Below are 25,512 nucleotides of genomic sequence, written 5' to 3'. Positions count from 1 at the left end.
CTTTTGCCGCCGTTTGCTAGTAAACCCATAGAACAATGGTTGTATTTTATCAAAATTAGTAATTTTATAAGCACAAATCTGAATTTCTTGTATGGGTCAAAGTTAGCTTCGGTACATTGCATAAACGGTCGGACAACGACTTTCAATATTATGATTTTAAATAAACATACGACTCGTCTAATGATTTGTCTGTTTATCGAACAAACTTAGCTGAACAAATACTTTCAAAATATGAATTATGGAATCCAGGTATTATTGTTGAACAGCAAAATGTAAAAGAAAGGATCGAGAAGCATAAAATCGAAGAATGTTCTTCGTCCGTAGTTTTAAATGAAACTTTTCCCACTTATACTCCATTCGGCTTAGATGAATAATTTTACAAGACTAGCGTTCCAAAAGAGGGGAACATTCTAAAAGATCGTTTCTTCGTTGCAACAACAGAACCCACCGAGAACCATGTTAAGGATAACAAGCACCTAACTGGACGCATGTTTGGCCAATTTCTCCCGAGGCAACTCACTCCAGGATTTTGCTTGTTAAACCCGATTCACCCCATTGATGTTGCTAAGCGCCATTCGACCAGTTCAGTTCAGCTTTTATTTCGTAACTGAGGCGCTTTAGTATTGATTTACATTGTTAAACGCAGGATTTGGAGTGGAGCGTTGGGTCTTTATGGAATTGATTAGGTTTTACGTATAAACAAAAATAGATAAATTTTAGAAACAAACTTTCTTTCTCCGGTCCACTTTTATGAGCAGTGTGAACATTTCAACTGACGCAGCTTAAGACGTTTGGTATTCTTAACGTCTTAACGTAGGTCCAGTAGAAGCAAGACATCGCATAAACAGCTAAGGTAAAATGTAAGCCATCCTTACAGTAGGAAAATATGGTATCTTGTAAACAACAAACATGTTGTTGGGTGTTTTAGACTATTACTTATCACAGCATCAATTAGCTGTGGTAGTGCCGATGTCCGTTTTCAAAATCAATTACTTTCATCAATACTAGTTTCTCTAGATCGCGTGCAAAAAATCTATTGGCTCTGGCAGGCTTCACTTCTCGACATGCTTGCCGTAACTTGCCACAACTTCCATTTCAGCGTTACAGCTTAGAAGATACCCACCAACGGTGAGGTTAATGAATGTTTATTTCTCTTTGATTCTCGTGGGAAAAATAAAAGCTTACGATACCATTGAATGGTAGCAGGGCTTGGCGAGTCTATCAATTGACTTCCGAATTGTAGAAGCCTTTTGTTGCTCGAACTTCCGCCATTCGTCCTACAATTGCTTCCTTGCGTGTCCTGCTTTTGTTATTGTGCAAGCATCCCCACCATCAATCAATCAATAGATAATTAAAATGCGTACACTCTGCGTTATGTACTCACCCGAGCTCTATTTTCATTCACGGCGGCGGTCCCTTCGGTTTAGCTCGAACACTCTAAGTTAGAAGAATCATAGACTTCACGTGCTATTGTTCCTAATCAATTAGTTTTCTGCATGAGCAGAGGGGTACACACATTGTAGAACTAGTCGCCGAACCGTCTAAAAGCACAGAGAAAATACATAAAAGGACTACACCACACGCAAACTCAACACCATTGTTTCGAAAAAAGCGTGTTGATATGATTGGTGTAGTATTTATGCTGCACAATGCCGTTATGTATTTCGTACCATTTTCTTGTTTTATTTGCAATAATTTGGCCAGTGAATAGTAAGTTAAGAAAAAATATGTTTGGGAATGCTCAAATAAACTATCAAAATGAGATCAAATGTGATAGATCGTTAAAGTCGAAGTTCGCAAAACGAAATGAAGTACAAATCGGTCATCAATTTATCAAATTAAATTCACTTCATACCAAATTGGACCTTTTTCGTTAGCTCCTAATTCGATTCATTTTCAGAAAAGATGTGTAGAACCAGTTCCAATGTCCCACGGTTACATCTTTTACACTTTACGAAGAACAATTCGAACTATGTTTTACTGTGATATATTTTTACAATAAGCAAACACACACAATTTTGCAAATAAACTGCACTTCTTTGCTCGTTTGCATTATTTATTATCATTTTTGCTTAACAGAAACAAACAAAATTCAAATTGTACAGATATATTAAAGAAAATGATATATTGACTTCTGTAATATACAAACTAATCATCGTAAACCTCGGTAATTAGATTTTAGTATTTTTCTGCACCATTTTTAAAAGTGTAACTCAGAGTCTCCATATTGTTATGGTTGCGTTGATTTGCTTGTTTAGTTTTGTTCCATTTTAATTGGACAATTGCTTTTTAACAGCTGCTTACTACTAATTTCTACCAATCGTCTGAACGAGCGTATCTCTTTACATATTCCGATTACCTTTCAGACACACAGCTTCCCTTCGTGTTCCAAGTACAAAGCACATACCATGGAACACATACCATTTGTCTGTGAGTTCCAAACACTGTTCGCATTCTATTTACAGTAAAATATACAAAACGCAAAAAATAACCGAGTTGAACACCTAAACTAAGATAGGATAACACCGGTACGTGTTTGCTCCATTGTCAACACACTAGCTTTTGCCAGCGTATTTTCGTTTTCATCTCCACACTGTTGGTTTAGAAAACCGACGGACTAACCATAAAACAGGTTGTAGCAATTGTCAGTCCCCCCATACGCAAGTAATTAACTTGAATCATTACCGCACCAACCCCCACACGTCCCTTCCCTTCTCTTGGTATCGCAGGTCTGTTTTTGAATCCTTTCTTTTCCTATTGGTTAAATTGCATGATTTTCTCTTTTGCTGTTGATTTGATTCGTTTTCTTTGTTGCATGTTTACTTAAACATTGTTTTTCTTTCGCCTTCCGGTTTCCGATACCTTCTCTTATATGCCGGCACATACATTAATACTTTATACACAATATTCACAAAATTTCATTTGCTTTTGTTTTCATTCATTTTTCATCTGTTTTTCTACTAATTTCGGTACTATGGGCCCCCCGGTTGCGGTTTGTGTAGTTGTGTAAAGAGTTCTGCTATCGCATTTCTTCGTGTCTCTTTCTTTGCTTTCATAAAATTACCATTTGTTTTCCAATATTTTGCATATTGTTATAGTTAGTTATGTGTCAGTTTTCTTTGACAGTGTGGTTATCCCCAATTGATTTTTCGTTCCGGTAGTGGTCAAAATTCATATTTTTACCACTCTCACAGCTAAAAACTACAGGCTTCGTTTCCTTCCAGCCAATATAACCTAGACGGTCGATCTTTTGAAGCAATCGAAATAAACCTGGTAATAATGAAATAGTTTAGCACCTTTCGCATTGAACTGCGAATGTTGTTTCCCTAATTAATATTTAGCACAATTTTGTGAGTGTATGATGTGTATGTGTGAGTGTGTTATATTTCTTTGAATTTTTAATGTTGTTCTCCGCCGTGTGAAACATATCAAGTTTGATACTTTCTCTATCCTCGATTTGTTTTCCACCCCAAGCGTGATCTAACCTTATCAATGAGACTTCGTAAGCATGCGTTTTCACTTGCTAAAAATTCATCTGTTCCCTCTTTTCTTATGACCTCTACAAGCCTTAAAACCACTCTTTTCCCTTTGAAACCTCTTCGACGATGCTTGTTCCTCTCAGAAGTACGGAGCGTGTGTGTGTTGATTTAAGCAATCAATTCCTCTGGAACCTGCCTTAAATTTTTGTTTGTTTACATTATGCTTAACCACTGTACTGTAATGATTAAAAGATAGTATAGCTTATACTTTCCTTCTCTTTGCACCTCTTCTGAACTTTACTTGTTTATTTTTGTTTTGTGTGTGTTTTTTTTTGGTATTCCTCATAAGTTTGCTCGATATTTAGTTGTTTTGACTTTTCCGCCACATGCGCCACCATGTACCAAAAACCGATGTTACATTCGAGAATACCCTAATTTGAAATCACCCAACATCATTCCTCTTTTCAATTGCTTTTGATGTGTGAGTGTGTGCGTGCTTCGTTCGTGTAAATGTTTCTTCGTTGGTTTTGGTATTCTCTTTTCTATTGCCTCTTATGAACAAATCACATAGCACCTGGGTCAGTAAAGTGTAGTAAAAAAACGCACCGCTCAATATGCAGCCGCCAAACGTTCAACTTTCTGACCAACTTCCGACTACTTCACAAAACAAAAACAAACAACATTCGAGCAAAAGGTTAACAACAGTTCTGTTCTTATGCTCAAAATTTTAGCTACAAAATGTACAATTGCTCATTCAACTCCAATCAGTTCCTCACGGCGACGCAATCGTGTGTGCACATACTGTACAATCTGCGCATATGGCTGGTTGAATTTGGCTTTAAGGAGTGGGTGGCCTATGTAACATCCGAATAGACCAACATGCTCCCCATCTGCAATCAACCTCGTCTGTTTCGACGCATGTTCAGTGATTTTGAAGTAAGTTGCTCTTGTAAATATTCACTCTCGTTTCTCATTTGTTTTCTTCTCTGTTTATCTCCTTGATTTAGTGCATGTACTTTTTATATTTTTCATTGTTGCTTCATAGTTTTCGCTTTCGTTCTTTTTCGTTCCACGTATGCGTACTCTCCACATCAGTTTCCGAAAGATTCTTGCTGAATTCTTCTGTTTGAAAATGTAATTGAATCATTCAAATGCTTCACTATTCCAGTTCATTTAAACTGCCCATAGCAAGTTAGTCTCCTTCACTGTTAACACGTTCTCAAGTTTTTTGTTGTCAGAAAACGCAAACACATGCAAACGATCGTACTACTTTCACGGTATATGATGGTAAAGATTGCCGGCAGAAAGTTTATTACACACTTCTGCTTCGCTTTACTTACTGCTGCTTAAATTGTTTGTTCTACATGTACTTCTTTCTATGGCTCTTCTCGTCTTCTTCCAATTTTTGTAAATATATAAATAGACATTTAATGATTTGTTTTGCTTCGTTTCGGTTAAATTGTCACTTGTTTGTTTATGGTATTTCTTTAAAATGTTTGTAACTCACATTGTTTACTACCTTGTCAATCGACTCACATTCGAAAATGTAGTTAACTTGTTCCACACATTCAAACAGCATCCCATAAACCTTTTGCAACGAAATATTGCAGTGTGTGTGTTCCGGTGCCGTATTACAGCATTCCAAAATGTTCAAATACAAGTGCGGCCAACTGGTAAACCCAATTAAAATTTGGATTGAATAGCTGTGCCGCGCAACCGCTTCGATTTTCGTTCTAACATACAGTTATTGGGATGAATGTCAATATAACATTGCACACTTCTGATTTCACCCACAGTTCTTGGAGCGACCGTACTTCATAGTGTATATAGCTTACGGTATGTTGAGTTTGTTTAATTAACGTTAATACAAAAGAAGTTTCCTCTACACATTGAAAGCGATGTTAACAAATATCGTATGCGTTTGCATGCGGTTTAGTTTACTTGTGTCATTTCCTTAAGTTATAGCGCTCGTTTATCTTAGGTAGTTAATGACGGCCCTGCGCGAAGAGAAGAGAAGAGTATTTATATTCTTATTCAACTACTAGAACACGATATATAGGTGCTAACTCAAAAGAAGAAACAGCATTCGCTTATCTGACCAGTTTCATCAGAGAAAAATTAATTCATACAGTTGAAATGTACCCGATGTATCAGGAAATATTGCTGCCATCTTATTGCCATGTTTAGATCAGAAAATGAAACGTCTGCAAGATTTGTGTGCGAGTATCTGTTTGATTGTGTACCGGCGTTTGATTGTATTCCAAGCAGATCAGGATAAGATCAGTGCCCAACTGATTTCAGAACTGAAACAGTTTCAGCTAGTGTTCCGCTATTGGTCTGAAAACTTTTATCAGCCATACTCTCGGTTTGTTTTCCTGGGTGTTTTAAGAAAAATTAGTACTAAGTACTCGATGCTTAGACACAGAGTGTCCAAATAAATATTCAACACAAGAAGAGAAAACTAAAATGATGAAAGCCAAATGTTTGGATATAGATTCGCTTAGGTTTAAAATTTAAAAATGCATCTGTTTCCGTTGTTTTGTATGTATTTGGCAGTTTTAGTCCATTGTTTGTTCAAAAGTTTGAACACTGTTTTAGGTTTCTGAAAATGTATCTTGCCGCAGTAAGGTTGACCTAGTTGACTTGTTTGGTTCGTGGTCTGAAATAGGGTAATGATTGTTTGGGTTTGCTTCCATCAGTGACATGGTTGGTAGTTTAGTTCTGGATTGGAAAATATAAAATGAATTACACAAAATGCATCAAAAAATTAACAAAAGCCACGCATCATCACCATAGAACATAGAGTTTGATCCTTCGTTATATAGAGGACAAAATAGTCGGAGAACAAAAGGGAATACGTATGCACGTACTAAAATATACATCGGTCTAAAACTTGGTCAATAAAAACTATAATAAACCAATAGACTATTTCACAGCCTGTTTAGATACCTGAATGTTGTATTCATTTGTTTACCATCGTCATCTTCAAAAATCTTCGTTACTGTTGTCGTCTTCTGTTCATTGTTGTTTCTAGTTACCTATGCTAGAAATCATCGCCTATGCGCCATCACCTTTGGTTTAGGGTAACGGTTTATTTGTTAAAATAATGTTTATTTCCTCGGTAGCCCTCCAACGATTCTTCTGCGGATTTAGCGTTTGTCCTCCCTATGAAAACTCGACTTCTCACTGGTAGGGACTCATTCAAATTTTACTGAAACGGACTCTTTTGCTCGTTAGTGCTCATGAACTACATGAACTCTAAACATTGTGCTTTTTCCATTCTTGCGATGAATCATGTGTTATCACAACTGATCAATATATTGGGGCAGCAATGGAATAAAATGGACGTTTTCTGCAAAGTGAACTGCAATATGCAGTAACTAACTTTTGTAGGAAAGTTTCGTAACTCAATTTAGCAGTACGCGCGTGAAGCAAACTATACCAATGTATGATGAAAACAAAGTCTGAAACCTTTCGAAAAGACGAACTGAACAGTTGTTATTTCGATTTTAAAGAAGCATCTTTTTCGATATGTTTTAAACTATGAGCCGCTCAAAGTGAGACATAGTAAGCATATGTTTACGGACGATTTTGCTATCCAACGTACGTGTCTTATGGATGGTTTCCAATGTTGTTCATACTACTTCTTTTCAGTCTTAAACCAAACTGCGAGTAGCAATCAGCTTCTGAAGAATCGTTCCCTCTGCACTAGGTGTGTCCAAAACTCAAACCGGTAAACGTTCTCGCAGGCTTTCAAGTGCAAGATTTGATCATACCTATGCGGCTATGTTATCCAAGAAAAATATACTACTAACACCGACACTAACACCTTTGTATTTCAAACAGTAATTTGCATTGGTAATTTTTGCATAGAATAAGTATCATCTAGATGTGTATGTATGAGTTTAATGTAAAAATTTAGTTCTATTTTCAAATACATTCATTTGCGTTCAAATGCCTGTAAACCAATTGTGCCCAAATTACGACCCTATCTCGTTAATCTGGTTAACGCGGATGGCGTAGTGCAAAAACCAAATTGCTCGTTAACTGCTCCGTTTTTCCACCGCCATGGGGCGGCCCGCACTGGAGAATTAAACTGTACCTTGCTATTGCCATGGTATTTTCTTGTGATTGCTATAAGTTTTGTAGTTTATTATTGAATTACATCCCTAGCTCACAACCAATCAGAATACGACCAAAGTTGTTGTTCTGGAAGATGTTTCCGGTTTCTGATGGAATTCCTGCATGAGGACTTATTCAAAGCCAACTTTGATTCTCCTTTTGGGAGATTGTTCTGAACGATGATTGTTACTGGGTGAGTGTTGAAGCAAATCGCTGCTTTGCTCATGTGTGTGATGCAAATCGAAAGCTAACTTTTACCAATTATTCGACAGAGTGATCCCTCATTTCGCGTTGGTTCAACCGACCACCATCCATCATTCACAGTATTCGGTTATTAATGGGGCTTACGCTTTTTTCTCGTCAAAGTCGTTTTGGTGAGTCTATTGTTAAAACCGTTTAGTAGTTGTTGCTGTGCCTAAATAGAACCCAAACATAAGCAAGACAGTAGTGTTTTTCAAATCCGCGTGACACTACAGATAATTTTCTCATTGCTTCATAACATTGGTTTCACATAAAACATGAGTTAGTTTTCTTGCACTTTGCTCTTGTTGCTGGTTTCGTCATCACTGATTTACGTTTAGGATTTTATTAAAATCAACCAACCCGCCAAGTATTTCACTTATCACCGGAAGGCAGATGTTTTAAACTTTTACTTTCTGTAGTTTAAAAAGAGGACCCAACTATTTTTGTTTACTATCCCCCCATGCTACCACCCATCAGCTTTCACAGTTTTCCGCAATGATTTTTCCTGAGTTTTGTAATTTGTTGCCATTGCAGTAAAACCTTTATTTGTTCTATTTGTGTTATTGGTTTGAACCTTGTTTTGTTGATGCTCTTGGTTGTATTGAATGAGTTCCATGTCTATATTTTACAGCTTAGTTGTGTATGCAGTATGTAAAATATATAACCGAAATTTTCGTTTGATTTTTGCTTTCCATCGCCACCGGATGAAAGTCCGTGCTAAGCAGCGCCCTACTGACGATAGAAATGTTGTACGTTCGTAAGCGGTCGAAATGTTTACGATGTTTCTGGTTTCGAAAACTTATTGCACTATAACACGGTTGCGTTCGATAGCGATAGATGTGGGGTGTGATGAAAACAGTCGGCGGTCTGTTTGATTTTTTCGCTGTTTCGCTAAAGTTTGATTCAACTGCGGATTTTATCGATCGCGTCGTATGAAATTACAGTACAAAAATAGTGTTAAAAAGCATGCGCTGTTTCGAACATTTTTATGACGTTTTTGGTCACCTCTAAACCTTCTCCCAAAAAGTGCTTCCCTGATATTTGTCTTTTAAAAAGAGTTGCTTGCAAAATTGATATATAAATTGAGCATATGAAACAGAAACATTCAAAATCACCGAAAAGTCTTGTTTGATTTCCTTCACGTAACACGAGCATTCGTTGTGGATCGGTGGCCCAACATTGAACCATTGTTGTAGCAAAAATATGGATGGATACCAAGTGTGCTCCTGTCTCGTTTATCTCGCAAAAGAAACTACTCTGCGCCCTCATACATCCCTGTGCTGTGCAGAGCACTGCAGTAGTTCAGATGCAGTAGCTTTCCATGGTTTGGCTCAATTCTTACGAATAGATCGGATAGAATAATCATATTCATCACAAAAGTATAGTGAGAGATATGGACTATATTAGTATATGTACACAAATTTCCCACTCATATGATACTAAACACTACGAGTTACGCTCTGACTACTAAACTTGAATCTACGGCAAGAGCAAGCAAGTAGTGCGATCTCACTTTTATTAGTATAGGAAAACAACCATTTATGTTGAATAGTTTTTTTTGCAGCTTACTGTGTATCCATTGTTGTAAAACGTTCACATTTTCCGATCACAATCTGTGGTCAAATCTTCGCAATGGACTGAGCACTGCTTGTAGCACTGTAAAAACGTGTAACATATTGGGTTGAAGTTCATTCCAAAATTCCCAACTAAGCTCACATTTAAGCAGAAGTATTTTCACCCATTGCGTTTGGCATCTATGTGTCTGCTTGATGAAGGTTTTGCATAGCTGAGGTCCTGTTTCCGGAAGTAACGTATTGATAACGGTTAAAGGAAGAACCATAAAAGCTGTAGCACGAGTTACCCTGAGATGGTGCGTGCGTCGTCATCTTGCGAAAGAAATAGGATTGAACAAAGAGAGTGGAAAAACAAATAAAACATCTTTTTTGGTAATTGATTAATGCTTCATTTTCTTTGCGAATTTGTCTGCGATTATCATAATAGTATTATAATAGTAATAATAATAGTGTATTACCAAATACAACTGAAAATGTACCAGTTGGTTGCTTATAGGTTTTACTTTTCGTGTTGCCATACTGTTTTTATTACTTTTTTTTCTGACGTTTATTATTTCACACCGTACGGTGTGGAAACTGGGCCATCTAAAACCCGGAAACGTTTAAAAAACATGTTCAAAATTATTCATGTTGTTTTCTTTTATTGGACGCTTTCGAGGGATACAACTGTGTGTACTCAATGCGATGGTGTTTTTGAAATGTGTCGGTAGTGAAGCCAAATGGACCAGGGATGCTCCGTCGTTGGCAATGGATAATAGGACCTACAGAGGATAGTTTTGTTGCCTTGGTTAATGCTGTTTTCAATGTGCATCACAAGACAGATTACAATCAACTTCACTTAACCGCTAAGCTAGTAGCTTACACACTATAATATACAGAATATTTTATGCCTGCCACTATTTGTTGCGTGGTTTTCCAGCATGCTTACAAGTATTCTTGCCTTTTTGCTCTTAACCGTTACGTAAATCACATATTCAGCTTTCTTTCGTTATTTTTCATATCTACAAATGGTTTTCTTCTCCACTTTCCGATGCTCCGGAAACATTGTTCCCCCCTATGCAGCAACACTCGTCGTAAGTGATAGATAAAGAGTTTTGGAAGATAATAAAGTATAGATTGCAAGATCGTAACAAAGAAGTAGTGCTCAAGCACTGTCTCTCGAGCGCTATTGAAATCACTTCACGGGATCCGTTTCGTGTTTGACTCAACGCAGTCGGAACATAGAGAAATGGAGATATCGAAACGCAAATCAATATACAGTACAATATAACGCAATGTGTAACATCAACAACTAGATCTATACTTAGTACTAAAGGCCATATACAAGCACGTGTCCACGATGGTCAAGAACACAAACAATTTCACACAATTTTCTTTCCAGAGCACAATTTCCTGGCATGCACCATCGATGGCTAAGATGAACCCGCGACCAATCGTTCACATGCCACAGAGGTTTCGTTGAGTAAAAAAGGAAGTACAGGCTGTTGAATGTTTTCAAACAAAACTCCTTCAATGACAGATTCTGTAATATTTTCAAGGGTGACGCAAACAAAATGATTTGCTTCGAAAGTTTGTTCACAGATTTTAACATGAACACATACAATTACCAACACGCTTGAAAAGCATTTCCAGTAATGAAAGGCAAAGTAGACAAAGTAATTGTTTGGTAGTTTAATGCGTTATACTAACGCTTCAAGGAAAAGCATAACTTTGAAGAGCCACAGAGCATACAAAACTTTGTCGAGGAAGTTCGGTGAACGTTGAACGTTGATTTGAAGAACTTACGTAATTGGCTGCAATGCAATTTCTGGCTAAATTCCTTGATGTAAGAGCAAACGTTAGGCTATGAGCCAGATAAACCTTCCGAAAGAGTGTTGATCCTGTTGATCCACGAACGAAGCATGGTGTATATGAATTACATATGAATTATAGGTAAAAAAATTTATTCAAGTTTGCAATAAGACTGGAGACTCAAATTACGATACCAAAAACATTATCCTAAAACCATAGTGCGGTAGGCATCATCAAAACCATAGTGCGGTGGGTATCATCTCGACAAAGTTCATCGTCCGTTTGTCTTGACTTACTTTCCCGGGCACTACACTTCACAAACGAATCGCCTCCACTACTGGGCCAACCAGAATCTCAGGAAAAAGGAACGAGATCGAATCCGACAATTCAGGTTGATCTAGCAGCGGCGGAAAGGGCGAAAGGCGAATTAAAAAAAAATGTCCAAATTTTCTCCAAGTGACACAAAGACGGTTGCACTCTGGAAAACGTGAAATGTTTCAATTAAACATTAAACCCCCGCGTCAAAATTAGGACTAGCATGCAAATCCCTCCTTCGGTGGTCACACAGTTTAGACATCCACTACGGACCTGACCAAAAAATGTCCACCCAAAATCTTGCGACAGAGGAATAAGATCAGAGTTGCACGCACGCTCCTGCTGATCCTGTTCTCCTTCCGACAGGGCGATTCGGGAAACATTTATCATCCTCAGCGATAGCCACCGCCGGTCACAATTCTGTCTCGATATCTTATTTTGCTTCCTTTTCGCATCAACAACTCTGACTTTGCTGTGCCCGTGAAGCAAACCGTTCTTTCTTCGCGATTGTGTTCACCTATGTGTTTAAGCTCTAAGTCGCTTTTGTGTGTATTCTCTTTACTTTTGTAAATTTATGTTTTATTTTGCTTTGTAAACAGCGTTATTCCCGCACATCCTTTACCTCCGTCACTCTGCTTTTCCCTTCGTTTTATAACCCTGCCGCGTACACGCATTCTTAGTCACACATCTTTTCACTCGGGTTCACGTTTCTTCCTGAATTTATCTTTAGTATTCTATATCTTAGGGCTAGAGTGTATGAATCCGGTCACCCAGCAATCCATTGCCACAGATTGCCCGGTGAACGCTTCCTCGGATCTTCTGTTTCACGTTCTCTCTCACTCTTTCATTCTCACTTTCTCTCTCAATCTCGCCTTTCAAGTGAACATGCACACACACCGCAATTGATAAAGCACTTAATTTTTTTAATCATCCTCCGCACTCCACTGTTTGGTTGCCGTGTTGAAGAGCTTTCTTGTTTCTGAAACAAATGGCGGCCTTATTTGTTTCTGGTTTGAAAGTTTTCAATATTTTCAATGTATGCAGTGTGTTGTGATTAATGTTAATGGTAAATGTGGATAGATTGTAGAATAATTTTTGTATGGAAAAATAGAAGGGATTTACTTGTTACGTTTGAAAACAGGGATGAAGGGGAAAGGTTCGCTCACCCCGCCGTTCCATGAGTGGTTGTGGGAAATAGAGTTTAAACCTAGTAATTGTAGCAGTCCCGCCGCCGCCGCCGAAGATTCCGCGCGCGCGCTGGGCTTACTCTAGACGTTGTACCCGATCAGATTGTTCGAGTCAGTTAAGAAGATGCTATTATCATCGGTAATGAACTCGAGGTGCGAACCGCTCGATGAAGACGCCGTCTCAAGCCCCTCGAACGAGTAGTCCATGTGCGACTGGCTGAGCATGTCCTCCAGCATGGACAGGTTGTTGTCGGAGGGCTGACTACTGCCGTCCATGTTACAGTCGGCCAGCACCACACCGACAGCCGACGCACTGAAACCGTCCACGGGACTGCCGACCGGTGAGGGCTGACAGTTGGGTACCGAGACGAGGCTGGAGCCTGAGGCGCTGCTAAGAGGCGATAGCTGGCTCATACTATCGGCGAGGGGTACAACCCCCGTGAGGCACTGCTGCTGTTGCTGGTGATGGTGGTGTAGCTGCTGCTGCGGCTGCTGCTGTTGCTGTTGCTGTTGCTGTTGCTGCTGCTGTTGTTGCTGCTGTTGCTGCTGCTGCTGCTGTTGCTGCTGCTGCTGATGCTGCTGCAGATGAAGCTGCGTTTGGTGTTCCTGCTGGCGAGGACTGCTGGTCCACAGCAGATTCTTCACGGACACATCACCCGGCAGCAGTTGATACGACTGAAGTAACTGTTGCTGCAGGTGTGACTGACACTGACTGACACTGACGTTGGTAATTTCTTTAAAGCTCGCTAGTGCGCCCAGATTGCCCGAAAGCAAATTGCTGCCCTCCGCAATGCGATGATCTTGGTGTGGAAGCTGCTGCTGATGGTATTGGTTGTGATGTTGATGCTGCTGCGGCGGCTGCTGCTGCTGCTGATGGTTGGGATGCACGGTAAGTGTGAACTGATCGTTGTATACGACCCCTTCGTTAAAGCAGTCGCCGCTGGCACCGCCGGTGTTGGAGTTCCCGCTCTGGCCGCCCAGGTCAAGCGATACGTCTATTCTGCTGATGCCGGGCACGTCCAGACAACTGTCCTCCAGCATGCTAGCCCCGAACTGTTCGCTTTGGCAGTCGTCGTCATCGAAATACTTCTCCGCCTTGACGCAGTCCACGTCGTTGTCAACGGAGTACAAGGACTTTGAGGTTTGCTGGCAACCGAAAAGCAGTGGCTTAACATCCGATTCGTCGCTTTGCTGCTGCTGCTGGTGCTGGTGAAGGTGATTATTGTTTACGTGAAGACTGTTGTTGTTGTTATGAAGCAGCAGACTGGGATGTTGTTGCTGGAGGAGGTTCGGACTAGCGCTGCTCTGGTGGTTGCTGTGTTCCACAACCAGCTGATTCAGATCCGGATGGGGACTGCTCTGGCAGGGAGTGGCTACTCTAGCGCCACCGCCAGTGGTAATGTCCATCGTTGCGTTGAGGTCCGTCGTGACGCGATCATCGAAACGGAGGTAGGCTTTTCCGCTGTCCTGATCAAAATCCTTGCTTTCGTCAAACAGATCGCTCGAGAAGATGGATGGGGTATCGTACGATCCGAAGTTCGGTTCAGGCGATATGAGCGACCGATCGTCGTACTGTGTGGCACTCTCGGGCGAGTTGGGCAGCAGCTTCGAAGTGGTGAAGGACAGACAGTCCTGTTGCTCGCCTTGGGCGGCGTGCGTCGTTACCGTAGCGGCCGTCGCCACCGCAGCCATCGTTTGCTGACCGATCTCGTGGATAATGATGGTCTTCTTGGACTTGGACAGGCCGCCGCCGCCGCCGCCGGTGGCTGCCGAGTGGCTCTTCGAGATCTTCCCGCTGCGGTTGCGCTTCACGCTTGGCGACGACTTTCCCGTCGAAGGCGAGCACGTGATGGACGATGACGAGGACAGCGAGGAACAGCTGTGGGGCGAAGAAACGGATTCCGGCGAGCCGCCGGTTGTCGCCGACGAGGGTGAACCGCCGGCCGTAGACGAGGACGGTGACGAGCCGCTACTGCCGCTGCTGCTAGTCTTGTGGGTGGTGCCTCCCTTGACCTGCTTCTTCTTGGGACGGTACTTGTAGTTTGGGTATTCGCGCGTATGCAGCTGACGGAGGCGTTCCGCTTCGTCGATGAACGGTTGGCGCTCCTCGGGACTTAGCTGTTTCCATCGTTGGCCCAGGTTCTTCGAGATGACCGCATTGTGCATGTCCGGCGTAACCTCGCAAATCTTGCGCCGCTCAATCTGGCTCCACACCATAAACGGATTCATCGGTCGCTTGATATGACCGGGACTGTGTTTTTTCGTCTATCGAAAACGAGAAGAAATCAGACATAAATTGATTAGACCGATGGCTAGGCACAGGAAAGCAAGAAAGCTTCACTCGCTGTTCACTCAAATGACTTCATTTCCATAGTCCCTAAGCCTCATTCAGTGACAGACAAACCGACAAGACCTAAGCCAACTTTTGCCTTGCGTAGGAATATTCGCTGTTTTACAGGAAAATGTGTATCGCAAACCCAAATGTCGCATTTGAAAGGTACAGGGTTGAAGTTTTATTATGATTACATTACACGGGCCACTCAACTTTCATTCTGACTCTAGAAAGACTCTCCCCAAACATGTGTATTTTTTTTTTTCGGCACGACGAACCCATTTTAATTCATCTGTAAGCGCCGGGAGAAACCCAAACAACTCCGTTTGTTTTTCGCCGCTGGTCAAGAAAAGTCTGCCGCGTCGAATCCAGCAAGGGCTGTTAGCGTAATGAAATTATACACACATCCCTTTTCGCTCCCAGAGCCAGCGGCAACCTATGGGTGATTGAAATGCATGGCTTCAATGAAAAAAATATGCTACCATCATCGCCGCCACCGAAATAACGATCCCTTTCGACTATCAATGGTGCGTCGTGAAAGGACCAGCGACGGAAGCATAATAATTTCGACGGTCCTCTGACGGTCCCGGCATTCATGCGTATAATTTTATAATGCTGAACATGGGCCAGACCTTCGGGCTGGTTTTCGCTGAACCATGTTCTGGTTGCGAATTAAAACAGAGCGTCCGTCGTCAGCGGACATCAGAAGCAAAAAATATCCCACGGTAAACGACCGAAAGAAAATCTGGCGCTGGTGGTGACAAACTCTCGGCGACAGTAATGAATGCTACATTTTTTAAAATGTTCACTTTCGTTCTTACTTTATTTTAATGAAACATATGAAGAGCATTGGAAAAGGATGAGTGGAAAACACAAGACGGATCAATCAACATCACAATGCTTTTTCGTCGTTAAAACATTGCTGAATTCGATTGATTAATCTGCCTTAGAATTGTACTCCGTTCAATCTAAGCTTTCAATTTCCGCGATTAAGCTCGTATCGCAAACGTCCACATCTCCCGCACCGTATTGTCACCATTGCGGTCCTCCTGCACCTTGGCTTCATCGTGCGGCGACGTGTGCACTTATAAGAATGCATAAATCGCGACCGTAATCGCACCCGTGCGCTCAGCTGCAACCCGTTGCAGTGGCCGCCAAATGCGTACGCGGTATTTAGCTCCCCCGACAAGGAAGTGGCCGTCTGCCTGCCCCTAGCCGCCAATGAATCCTGCTCGATGATGCCTCTCCTCTGCTTCGACGAACCACGACCGCCGGCATCTTGGCGGTAAAACTCGCGTAAACTGACGTGTGGTGCGCTGCTCTAACGAGCGTGACACCAGGCGGCGGCGGCGGCGGCGGCAGCGGTACCCCTGGCTAGGTACGTGAGCGTCCTTCGGATGCCCGTATAAGTCGAGACCTGTTCCGTGGCCCATCGCAGCGCGGCTCATCGTGCCCCGCCGTCCCAAACGGAGTCTATCGCTCTAAATCGCGTCAGAGTGTCGTCGTCGTCGTCGTCGTTGCCGTACGCAAAGCGCGTTCTCCTGGATCACTTTCGTCTTTAAACTTTAGATTTCAAACTTACCACCTCATAGAGCGAGAGAACTACGGCTCCTTTCTGACCTAGGCCTTGCCCGTTGTGTTGTTTATCACGTATGCCATTTCTATACAGTCGAGGCACTTTCGCGCATGAAAGAGGATTAATAAATGAATAAATGCCTTTTTTGCACAGCGCACAACAACTCGGAAATACTCAACTCAAAATCATCAATCGCTGCTAAGAAGGTGGCCGCCCAACAACAAAACGAACCTTTTTTGCTATTCTTTTCTTCATTGACCAAGTCCCAGTACCATCTTTTACTGCAACCAATTTTCTGCTGTTGATCTGAGCTTCGTGTGCTTGTTATTGCGTTTTCTTCTGAATGATTTATTTGCCGTTATTTCCACTCCACTAGTTTGTTTATATAAAAAGAATGGAGCCATCAACGGCGATGTAAATCATCTTACAAGTTAAAAAACCTTTTTCGCCATTCTCATCTAAATTACATACAATTGTTAAGGCATTTCAAAGTTGATCCAGGGGCATGATGGAGTACAGCAAAAAGCAAAGCAAAGCAAAAACAAGATGTATATTCAAAGCACCAAAAAATTCCTACCGAAAGAACCACTGGAAAACCTGACCGCTGATCAATTAAACAATTTACTTTTTCACCAGAAATAACAGAAATGGGCTCGCAGAAGTCCGAAGTGGCCAAAGTTTTTGGCGCTTGTTTAATTTGGTGTGTGGTTTTCTTTTCCTTAACAGCCTTAACAAACTAAGTAAAAATCTGCCAGAGTCCTAGGCAAAGCAGGGCAAAACGGAAAATGGAGCTAATTTGGGTGTAGAAGTAATTGAAAACTTTGCCCGGAACGTCCGCGCGTTTGCCTCTTGTTAATTACTTCGCAAGATCAGCTTTTTCTTGGACGCGCACACTAAAGTACATACTAATCGAATTATATCTTAATTTTTCGCCGCTTGAGAAATCCAAATGGCTACACGGTATTTCGGTCCTTAAAAAAGTCCCGGTTGGGTTAATTGATTGTTAAAGCCTAACGACACAAAGGGCGCGCATGCGAAAAGAAAAACGAAACGCAAAGCGAAACTCCAAAGGAAAGCTTTTCCAAAACGGAACACGGAAACGAGCAAAACGAGTTTCTTCATTATTTGTCCTTTTTATGCGGCACCGCTCGTCCCGGTCAACTTGTTGAAAAATGCTAAAGAACAATTCAAAAGCAAACGGCCAAAGGCGGCCCAGCGAACCGACGAGGGCCATAAAACGGTCAACAAGTGCCTTAATATCGTCGCCTAACCCACAGCAGCTCTATGAATATGAATGCATGTGGTGGTGGCGGCGGCGGCGGCCCTTAAACTTTTGTCCTGATTCCCCAGAGATACATGGATCGATCGAAAATTCGCCTTTCGAAAACCGGCCGCCCTGAGCAGCATCCCTAGCAAGGCGGCCTCCCAAACGAAAATAAAACTCTGTTCACTGCCGCCGCTCAGAACTAACAAGCCCCATAACGCTTCACTCTGCTAGGCGTCGGTGGGCAATAAATAACACAGATCATGCAGCGATTATGATTTCCACATGGTTTAACATTGATGATCGAATTCGAAGGATCCGCCATAAGGCCAGAGTCGGTAGAGTTGGGGTGAAAGACCCTTTCTCGTATATGGGAAGTGGATGTGGGAAAGAGTTTTTTTTATTAAAAATCGCAGCGCATAAATTTCGATTCGAACTCATATTATGAAAAGTTGAAATGAAATGTCTCGTGAACTTGTTGTTATGAAATTATGCGATCCAATTTTTAAACATTACGAACAAACGTTAGGTGTACAATTTTAAGTAAAAGGGTTTGATGGTTTCAACGCGCTTCGCCAGTTCTTTCAGATAAACGTCACTGAATAAATGGTAAAATTAAATAACTATAAATAATGACATAATGACAACCTATTTCTTCTTCTCCAGGCGGAATCGAATATTTTTCATTCCTTGCAGCACTCAACATAGCACCCTTTAAAAGACCATTTTCACAGGCACGGGCGGTGGCCGGGAGATGGACACACGATTAGGGTTCACTGCTTTGAAAAGTAGATCCCGAATTGCCCCGAAAAATCACCTACACCGATGCTGTTCAACAATCAGCTATTCGGATTATCGGATTAGTAGATGACGGGGGCTAGAGTGAAAATTCCTCCAAAATGCAAAGAAAAATAATTCAAAGAGACAGAGATAATGCTAGGCAGAGCAAGAAAAACCCCTAACGACTACTTATTGTACCTTCATCTATTCTCATCTATGCGGCGGCCGGGAGGGGGCTGTGACCCTTTCTGCCGGTGGGGTGGTAATCACAATCGATCATCGTTAGGCGCAATTAGACTGAAAAAACGTGAAGTGTGCCCACCGAAATGTGACTAAGTTGTTTATTTTGTTATTTAACTTTTCTGCCGTTTTTCTCGAATTCACCTTTCTCGCTTCGCTACCGGCGACCTCCGGGCAACATAAGGGGGATCGTCCGAATAGCGCAAACGTCTTCCGGCGCCCCAACTGGGCCACTGGGTATCTGCTGTTGAGGGGCCTCTGACGGATCGAAGTTGAAAGTCACGGCGGCGGCCGCAGGAAAACCGAGCCGAGCGAAATACAAATAGTGGTGAATGTTTCTCTGATGAACGACCCTTGATTCGACGAAATTAATGGAAAATTGAAGAATTTAAGGACAGAACGGCCGCCCAACCCCCGCGGCCCCCCTTTTGCCAGCATGGTCGCCCCCCATTCGGAAGAGTTACTTTTGTGCGCTGACAAATTAAATTAGAACACATTAAATGTCTTCAATTTCACGGTTCTACGGGTCACCTAATTACACCGCCGATGTGAAACCGGAATCGGGAGAAACAGGCCTTTTAAAGGTGGTTGAGGGCTGTGGAGAAAAAAAAAACATCCAAACGGGTCGTCGAAATGTGATGAGATTTGCGCCGTCGGGTGAAAGTCGAAATTAATTAATTTACGACGCCAGCCTGTGAAATCAATCAAAAGCCTCTCCCGAGGAGTTACATCTACGACCCAGATTGCGCGACGTTAGAGACGACGTTCGGAGTACAACACGGAGCAGCTCGACCGGGTTCGGTTCGAAGTTAGGGAGTCAACAGTTTTTCCCAACCTAAGGTCCTAGGGTTTAGCAACAACAACAAAAAATACAGCGTGACCGGCGTTGATGATGAACGTTCGTCGGAGACAGGGGGCCAGCGATTACGTTTGCTGGTAAATTATCGTCCAACCTGGGCGCGCGATAAATGGAAGACGTCTTTTTTCATTCGGCAGGAGAAAATGTACTCCACAAAAACGGTCCACCACATCACACAAGCGAGGCCTCCTGCTGGAATGGGAATGGTTATAGTTGGAGACCGTGGACCACTTGGGGAAAAACACATGAAAACCATTAAAAAATCATAAAACGTCATCACTAACCGCGCGCGCTCTCGTTGGAGGGCCCCTGTGACGTGTGTGGACGTAAAATTCTCGCCGGAAAAGAAAATCACATAATTTGACATTTATCATAATAAACGATGAAGATGACGCTTCCCGTTACAGTTACTGGCCTGCTGCAGTTGGGGTCGAGATTTTTTGTGGAGAAAACAGATACAACCAAGCTTCGATTCGGCACAAATTTTGCCTCGACAAATACGGTGTTCTCCAGATGTTGGCCACCAGTATTTGGGTTTTGGAGTTCTTGGAGTAAGCGGGTTTTCTCCGACACCTTAAGCTACGCGGGATGAATCGCGTAACCTTAAAGCCAACTTCAATGCATGGCCGTTGCCCTAATGATGTGATTATGGTCGTAAAGCAAGTGGTAAAATTTACGATCGACACATTCGAAACCGGCTGGTGACACCAAAGTGTACCGAGAAGAATGGCCAGTATTCGGCGGACGTCGGCCGTAACAGCATCGCCTGGCGCGATGAGCGATGAGAGAGACACACAGAAGCGAAGGATAGCCTATATTTTCATTTCCAAAACGGACCCTGTTAATTATATCGAAAAATATTACTCTACCTCGAGAAGTATGGCCCACCACCACGGGGATGTGTCTAGTACGACGTGTCTGTTAATGAGATGGAGAGTTCGAAGTTTGGCTATCGCAAGGTAAGCTCAGCCGGCACCGGGCGCTCGTAAACAACAGTGACAAAATTATGGTGGACAAAGTTTGACACTGATTGGTAAAGGCCGGCCGGGAGTTCCAATATGTGTTGATTACAGTAAGGTCGCCTTGATCCAAACGCCAAACTGTCATGTTCCTCTAGTTCGATTGTCAAGAACACTGGCGTCAACTACGTACCAGTGGACTAAGTGGACACAAACGCCCATACGTCCGCGAGCACACCCTCTTATTTGAGCCACGTTTTATGATAATAGAAAAAATACAGTTTCAACACGCGCATACTGGGGGGTGCGTGTGTGTGTGCCCCCCCCCCCCCATCCTCATCTGCATCGATTATCTACACGCCCACAAGACAGCACCGACGGCGGCGGCGGCGGCGCTGCTCGTAAATCTATTCCGTTATTCCGCGTCGCCGCGGCAACATCGCCTATTAATAATGCTCGTAATTGTCCATTAAGGACGCCTCTTTTTATCACGCGTCACGAGTCACGACGAGGCGTCGAGTCGCGTTCTCCACACTGAACCCCACGGCGTGATCCTCTGCGTGCCCCGAATTCCCAGCTGTGTCTGTGTGCGCCCGCGATGATGACACCGGAAACCCCGAGAACGAACCGCACCCGGAAGGACGAAGAAGATGGTTCCCTTCCGGCCGGCGGCTCCATCCCCACCTTTGTTTGACCTTTCGGACGGACACACTGATTGTTATAATTAGTGTGAAACATGCGAAGTCATAAATTCAATTTTTACGATCGTACGTCAAAAATGGGTCCCGCGGACGACCACGGCGTGGTGTTTGATAAAACTGGGACACATGCAACACAATGGACATGGCCCATAGCATCCTGTGCGCGCCTGGTGGGTATGGCGCATTTCCTCGGCGCGGGAGAAGTAGTTGTGGAAATGATAAATAGGATTGATAAGGAAACCAACCGGCGACTCCAGGGCGAAAAAAAACGACAAGACTTTTTATGACCTTCTTAAAACACGGTGGAACGTTACTGACGTTGAGGAGGGGCGACATGTTGAAAAGCGATCATTTGTCATTTGCACACGGAACGATGCTTCAAAAAGGCCCAATTTGAACGTCCGTTGAGCAGAAGATGAAGAGACCCCCCGGAAATCAAAACCGCCTTTTTGGAGCACCGCATCACCGAAATTTGGGCCCGGCTTTATTCGGGAAGTACGGTGCTGCGTGCGTGCACCCCCCAAAAGGGATGTGCGCAGTCAGAGAGACCTCCGGAACATTAGGATCGGGGCGACGGCCCGGCATGTCACGCAATTTTGACGCAGAATTAAACGCTGTAGCGCACACCGAACTAGTGAGCGCCTAAGTCACGCAATCAAGACTCAAAAGAATCTGGTCTGCGGAAGGAAGGTCTCAAACGTGGGTCAAAGTCTCTGATGCATTAGTTATTCGCTTTGGTAAATTAGCGAGCAGCCAGACAAAATTGTGACTGGAGCAATCGACGATCAGAGGGGTTGGTAGTCTTCTTCAGAATCTTGATTGACGTGGAGCGACCACAGCGGATATAGCGCGGAACATAGCTCTACTGCCGACTGCGCTGCCGACTTCTTCAAATGTCCGAAAGGCACGAGGAATCCAACTTTTCAATGCATCTCAAGAGTGGCTTACATTCCCCGCCGATGACCAATGACCTTGATGAACGAGGGCTGTTCAAACAGTTTCGGGAATTTTGAATTTCCGAGGGTTACGTATATTCGATTTTCATTTTTTTCATGTTGCGTTATGTTGCTGCTCATGTCAGCAAGTTCAGCCGAATGTGAAGATTTTGCTGACAGTTTTCTTCCATTACAAAGCTGTGGTGTACCATGAGTTGCTGCCAAAGGGTAGAACGATCAAGAAGGAATATTGCCTGCAAATTACTAGGGTGATCATTAAGTTTTGACGTTCGATACGATAAGGCGCTGCTACGAGCTAAATTTTTTTGTCATATTGGTACACTCTTCATATGAACGGTTCATATTGGTACACTCTCCATTCAAATATTGCTTACACTGCCCAATGAGATGCCTAGGGCTTCTACTAAAACTCTTTCAGCCACTCGACGAATTTCGAATACGACATCCTGTATTTATTCTACGATTGTTGAGGAGTTGTTGCTGTTTTTGGACGTCCTTGTCGTAGATCGCCTTCAATACTTGTACGACCACGTCTAACTTCAGCAGCCCATCTTTTTACCGTATTAATTGAGTCCTTTTACACTTTCAACATTCGTTCATAAATTTCCTTTGCTTTTAAACCTTCCGAAAATAAAAATTCAATCACTACACGATACTCGATTTTTTTCCATTGTTTCCAATACTGTGACATGTCGATACTAAACGGCTTGTAAAAAAAAATTAAGTGACCGGTTGAAATGAAACTTAACATACGTTCATTTGAAGAGTGTACCAATATAACAAAAACAAAATTAGACTCGTTACAGCGCCCTCTGGTATCGAACGTCAAAACTTAATGATCACCCTAGTATGCGCAAACCCAAAAATTGGCTTTTGCGCATCTGCTCACATATCGATCTGTGAAAGGATCGTTTGTGCCCATGAAAGGACGACCCTACGCTGCGATTGAGCTAATGAAGACGGCATCGACGAAGGAGCTGAACAAGATCACAAAAAAATCCTTTTTGAAGTGCTGCGAGGATTGGAAAAACGGTGTCACAAATGCATAATATTTGTGGGGATTTCTTTAAAGAAGACAACCCCAAGTCGTGAAATCTTTTGAACAGACCATGTGTAGTATTTCAATACTTCGAAAAACGCATCCAACTAAGATCTGGCGGAGAATTGGGGACCCTCCACGAAGCTCCTGCTGAAGAGTGATGTGGACTGATTCAGCCTATTATTATTCATCCTATTGCCGACGCCAGCCAGCGGTACGTGTCACGGATGGCTGGTTATGGTGGGAAAATGACGCGCTTTTGTGCTTGTGGCGATTGTGAACGGTTGTGTTCGATCTCCTTTTCCACTCTTCTGTGGTGCGCGCAACATGAACATCAAGAGCCAGTTGCCGCCGTGCCTAGAATGTGGTAGATTGTTGCGAAACGAGAGAGAGAGAGAGTCGCCAGTTCGCTTGAGATGACACACACCGACGAAGGTCAAATCGCGAACCTGAAACGCCGCCGCTGGCGGTCCGAACCCCATAAGCTGGCAAGCAGGATCAAAACGCGCCCTTCGGAGTGCATTAGAGTGGACGGGAACTGAACCGAGCGGAGGAAGGTGGACCTCACTGGGGTATATCCGCTCGAACCGCGCGCCTAATGATATTATGCTACCCGTGCGGCCTTATGTTCCTTTTCCAGTGTTTTCTATGTATTCGATGTTTTTGCCCGACCTGCCGGGCGCCACCGCGTTCCCTTTCACAAAGGCTTCACTTTTATTTTGTCACCATCGGAATGCATACCCTCCCTGCGAGCGATCGTTATCGCGACAATGCATTAGGAGGGCGCCATGAGTTGACAATCAATCGGCGAAGGCTCCGGGAACACACGTACCTACTGTGTCCTTGGCACACACGGTGTGCTCGGTGGTGGTGACACTCCGATTTGCCGACCGACCAACCCGGGTTCCGCGCACGCCAATCAATCCGGAGTCGGCGCTCCGGACTCCCTCCGGACTCTACCCCAAGAGGTCCCATGCCAGTGTATCTCAATTAGTGGCCAACCGCAGGCTTTGACCGCAGAAAGCCCACCGAGCGCACGTGCGCGCGGCGCTCGATCGTCTTATGATCCCTCTGCACCGCGCGCCACTGATGCTTCTCGCTCGTTGTAAAGGAAATTAATTAAATGTCAGCCCAAGTATCGACCCCGGTAGCTGATGGGCGCGCGCGCGAGCTCAGGTCGGCCTTTTGTACCGAAAATCGTCCCCGCTGCCAAACCGAGCACCTATGGATTGTACACCATGTTTTATGATTGATGGTTGGTGTGACGAAGACCGGGACGGGGACTCTGCTGTGCTCGGATTTTATTGGCCGAGCGCACTCATTAGTAGTCCATTTTCGAAACCATTTACCACCTCGAGGCGGCGGCGAGCAATGCGCCATCCAGTGGTCAGTATTTTGTGCATCGTGCGCTCGCCTTCTAATGCACACCCGCGCGACACCGGACCAGAGCAGTTACGTAAAGTCGTTGCGAGTTGGACATTACCCGTTCGATCAACCGCGGTTGCGGAATGGCAGACGAGAGGCACGAGAAACTCCTACAATAGGCGCTCCTTATTATAAGAGGCCCAATTCGATAGAAAAATACATAGCAATTCGTATCCGGCGTCGTTAAAAACCATTCAACTAAGATTAGAATAGACAATTTAAAAAACTGGCCTAAACTGGTATAAACTCTGGGCAATCCTAGACCTAAGCCCATTGTTCTATATAGGTCTGTAGCGACCTTGTCATAAGGATATCAAATAGTCGAGCAGCACGGTCGAGCAGCTTCGTCGAGCAGCGTAAAAAAATAATATCAAGTATTCATCGACCGTGCATTCTCCGTGCAATCGAAGATTATTCCAAGTAGTTTATTGGTGACTCTCAACGAATCCGGACATACAATTTTTTATCTCCCGATCACAAATATAAATATTAGGAAATTACTAGATTTCCACAGGTCCAAGTATTTGTGGCCGATCAAAACAAAACTTGTTTCCAAATTCTTTACTCGAAATGAACCACAAATAGTTCCTCTCTTGTTGCTGGGTTCTGCCATGCTGAGAGGCGCCCTCAACTCGGTCTCGGTCTAGACTTGTTACACCCTTGGCGCTAC

General features: G+C 43.3%; 1 protein-coding gene across 1 annotated transcript in view; it reads right to left on the bottom strand.

The window, feature by feature from the left end:
• Positions 1 to 11,869: 11,869 nt before the first annotated feature.
• The window catches only part of LOC128277706 (putative uncharacterized protein DDB_G0291608), a 139,791-nt gene continuing 126,148 nt past the window's right edge, over positions 11,870 to 25,512 (bottom strand). The window contains exon 2 of the mRNA XM_053016207.1: positions 11,870 to 14,976. Coding sequence (XP_052872167.1) covers positions 12,793 to 14,976 — 2,184 coding nt within the window. The 3' untranslated portion in view covers positions 11,870 to 12,792. The remainder of the gene's footprint in view (positions 14,977 to 25,512) is intronic.

The sequence above is a fragment of the Anopheles cruzii genome, chromosome 2 (genome assembly GCF_943734635.1).
Source record: "Anopheles cruzii chromosome 2, idAnoCruzAS_RS32_06, whole genome shotgun sequence".
NCBI classification, from domain to species: Eukaryota; Metazoa; Arthropoda; class Insecta; order Diptera; family Culicidae; genus Anopheles; species Anopheles cruzii.
This window is presented reverse-complemented; position numbering and strand designations above follow the sequence as displayed.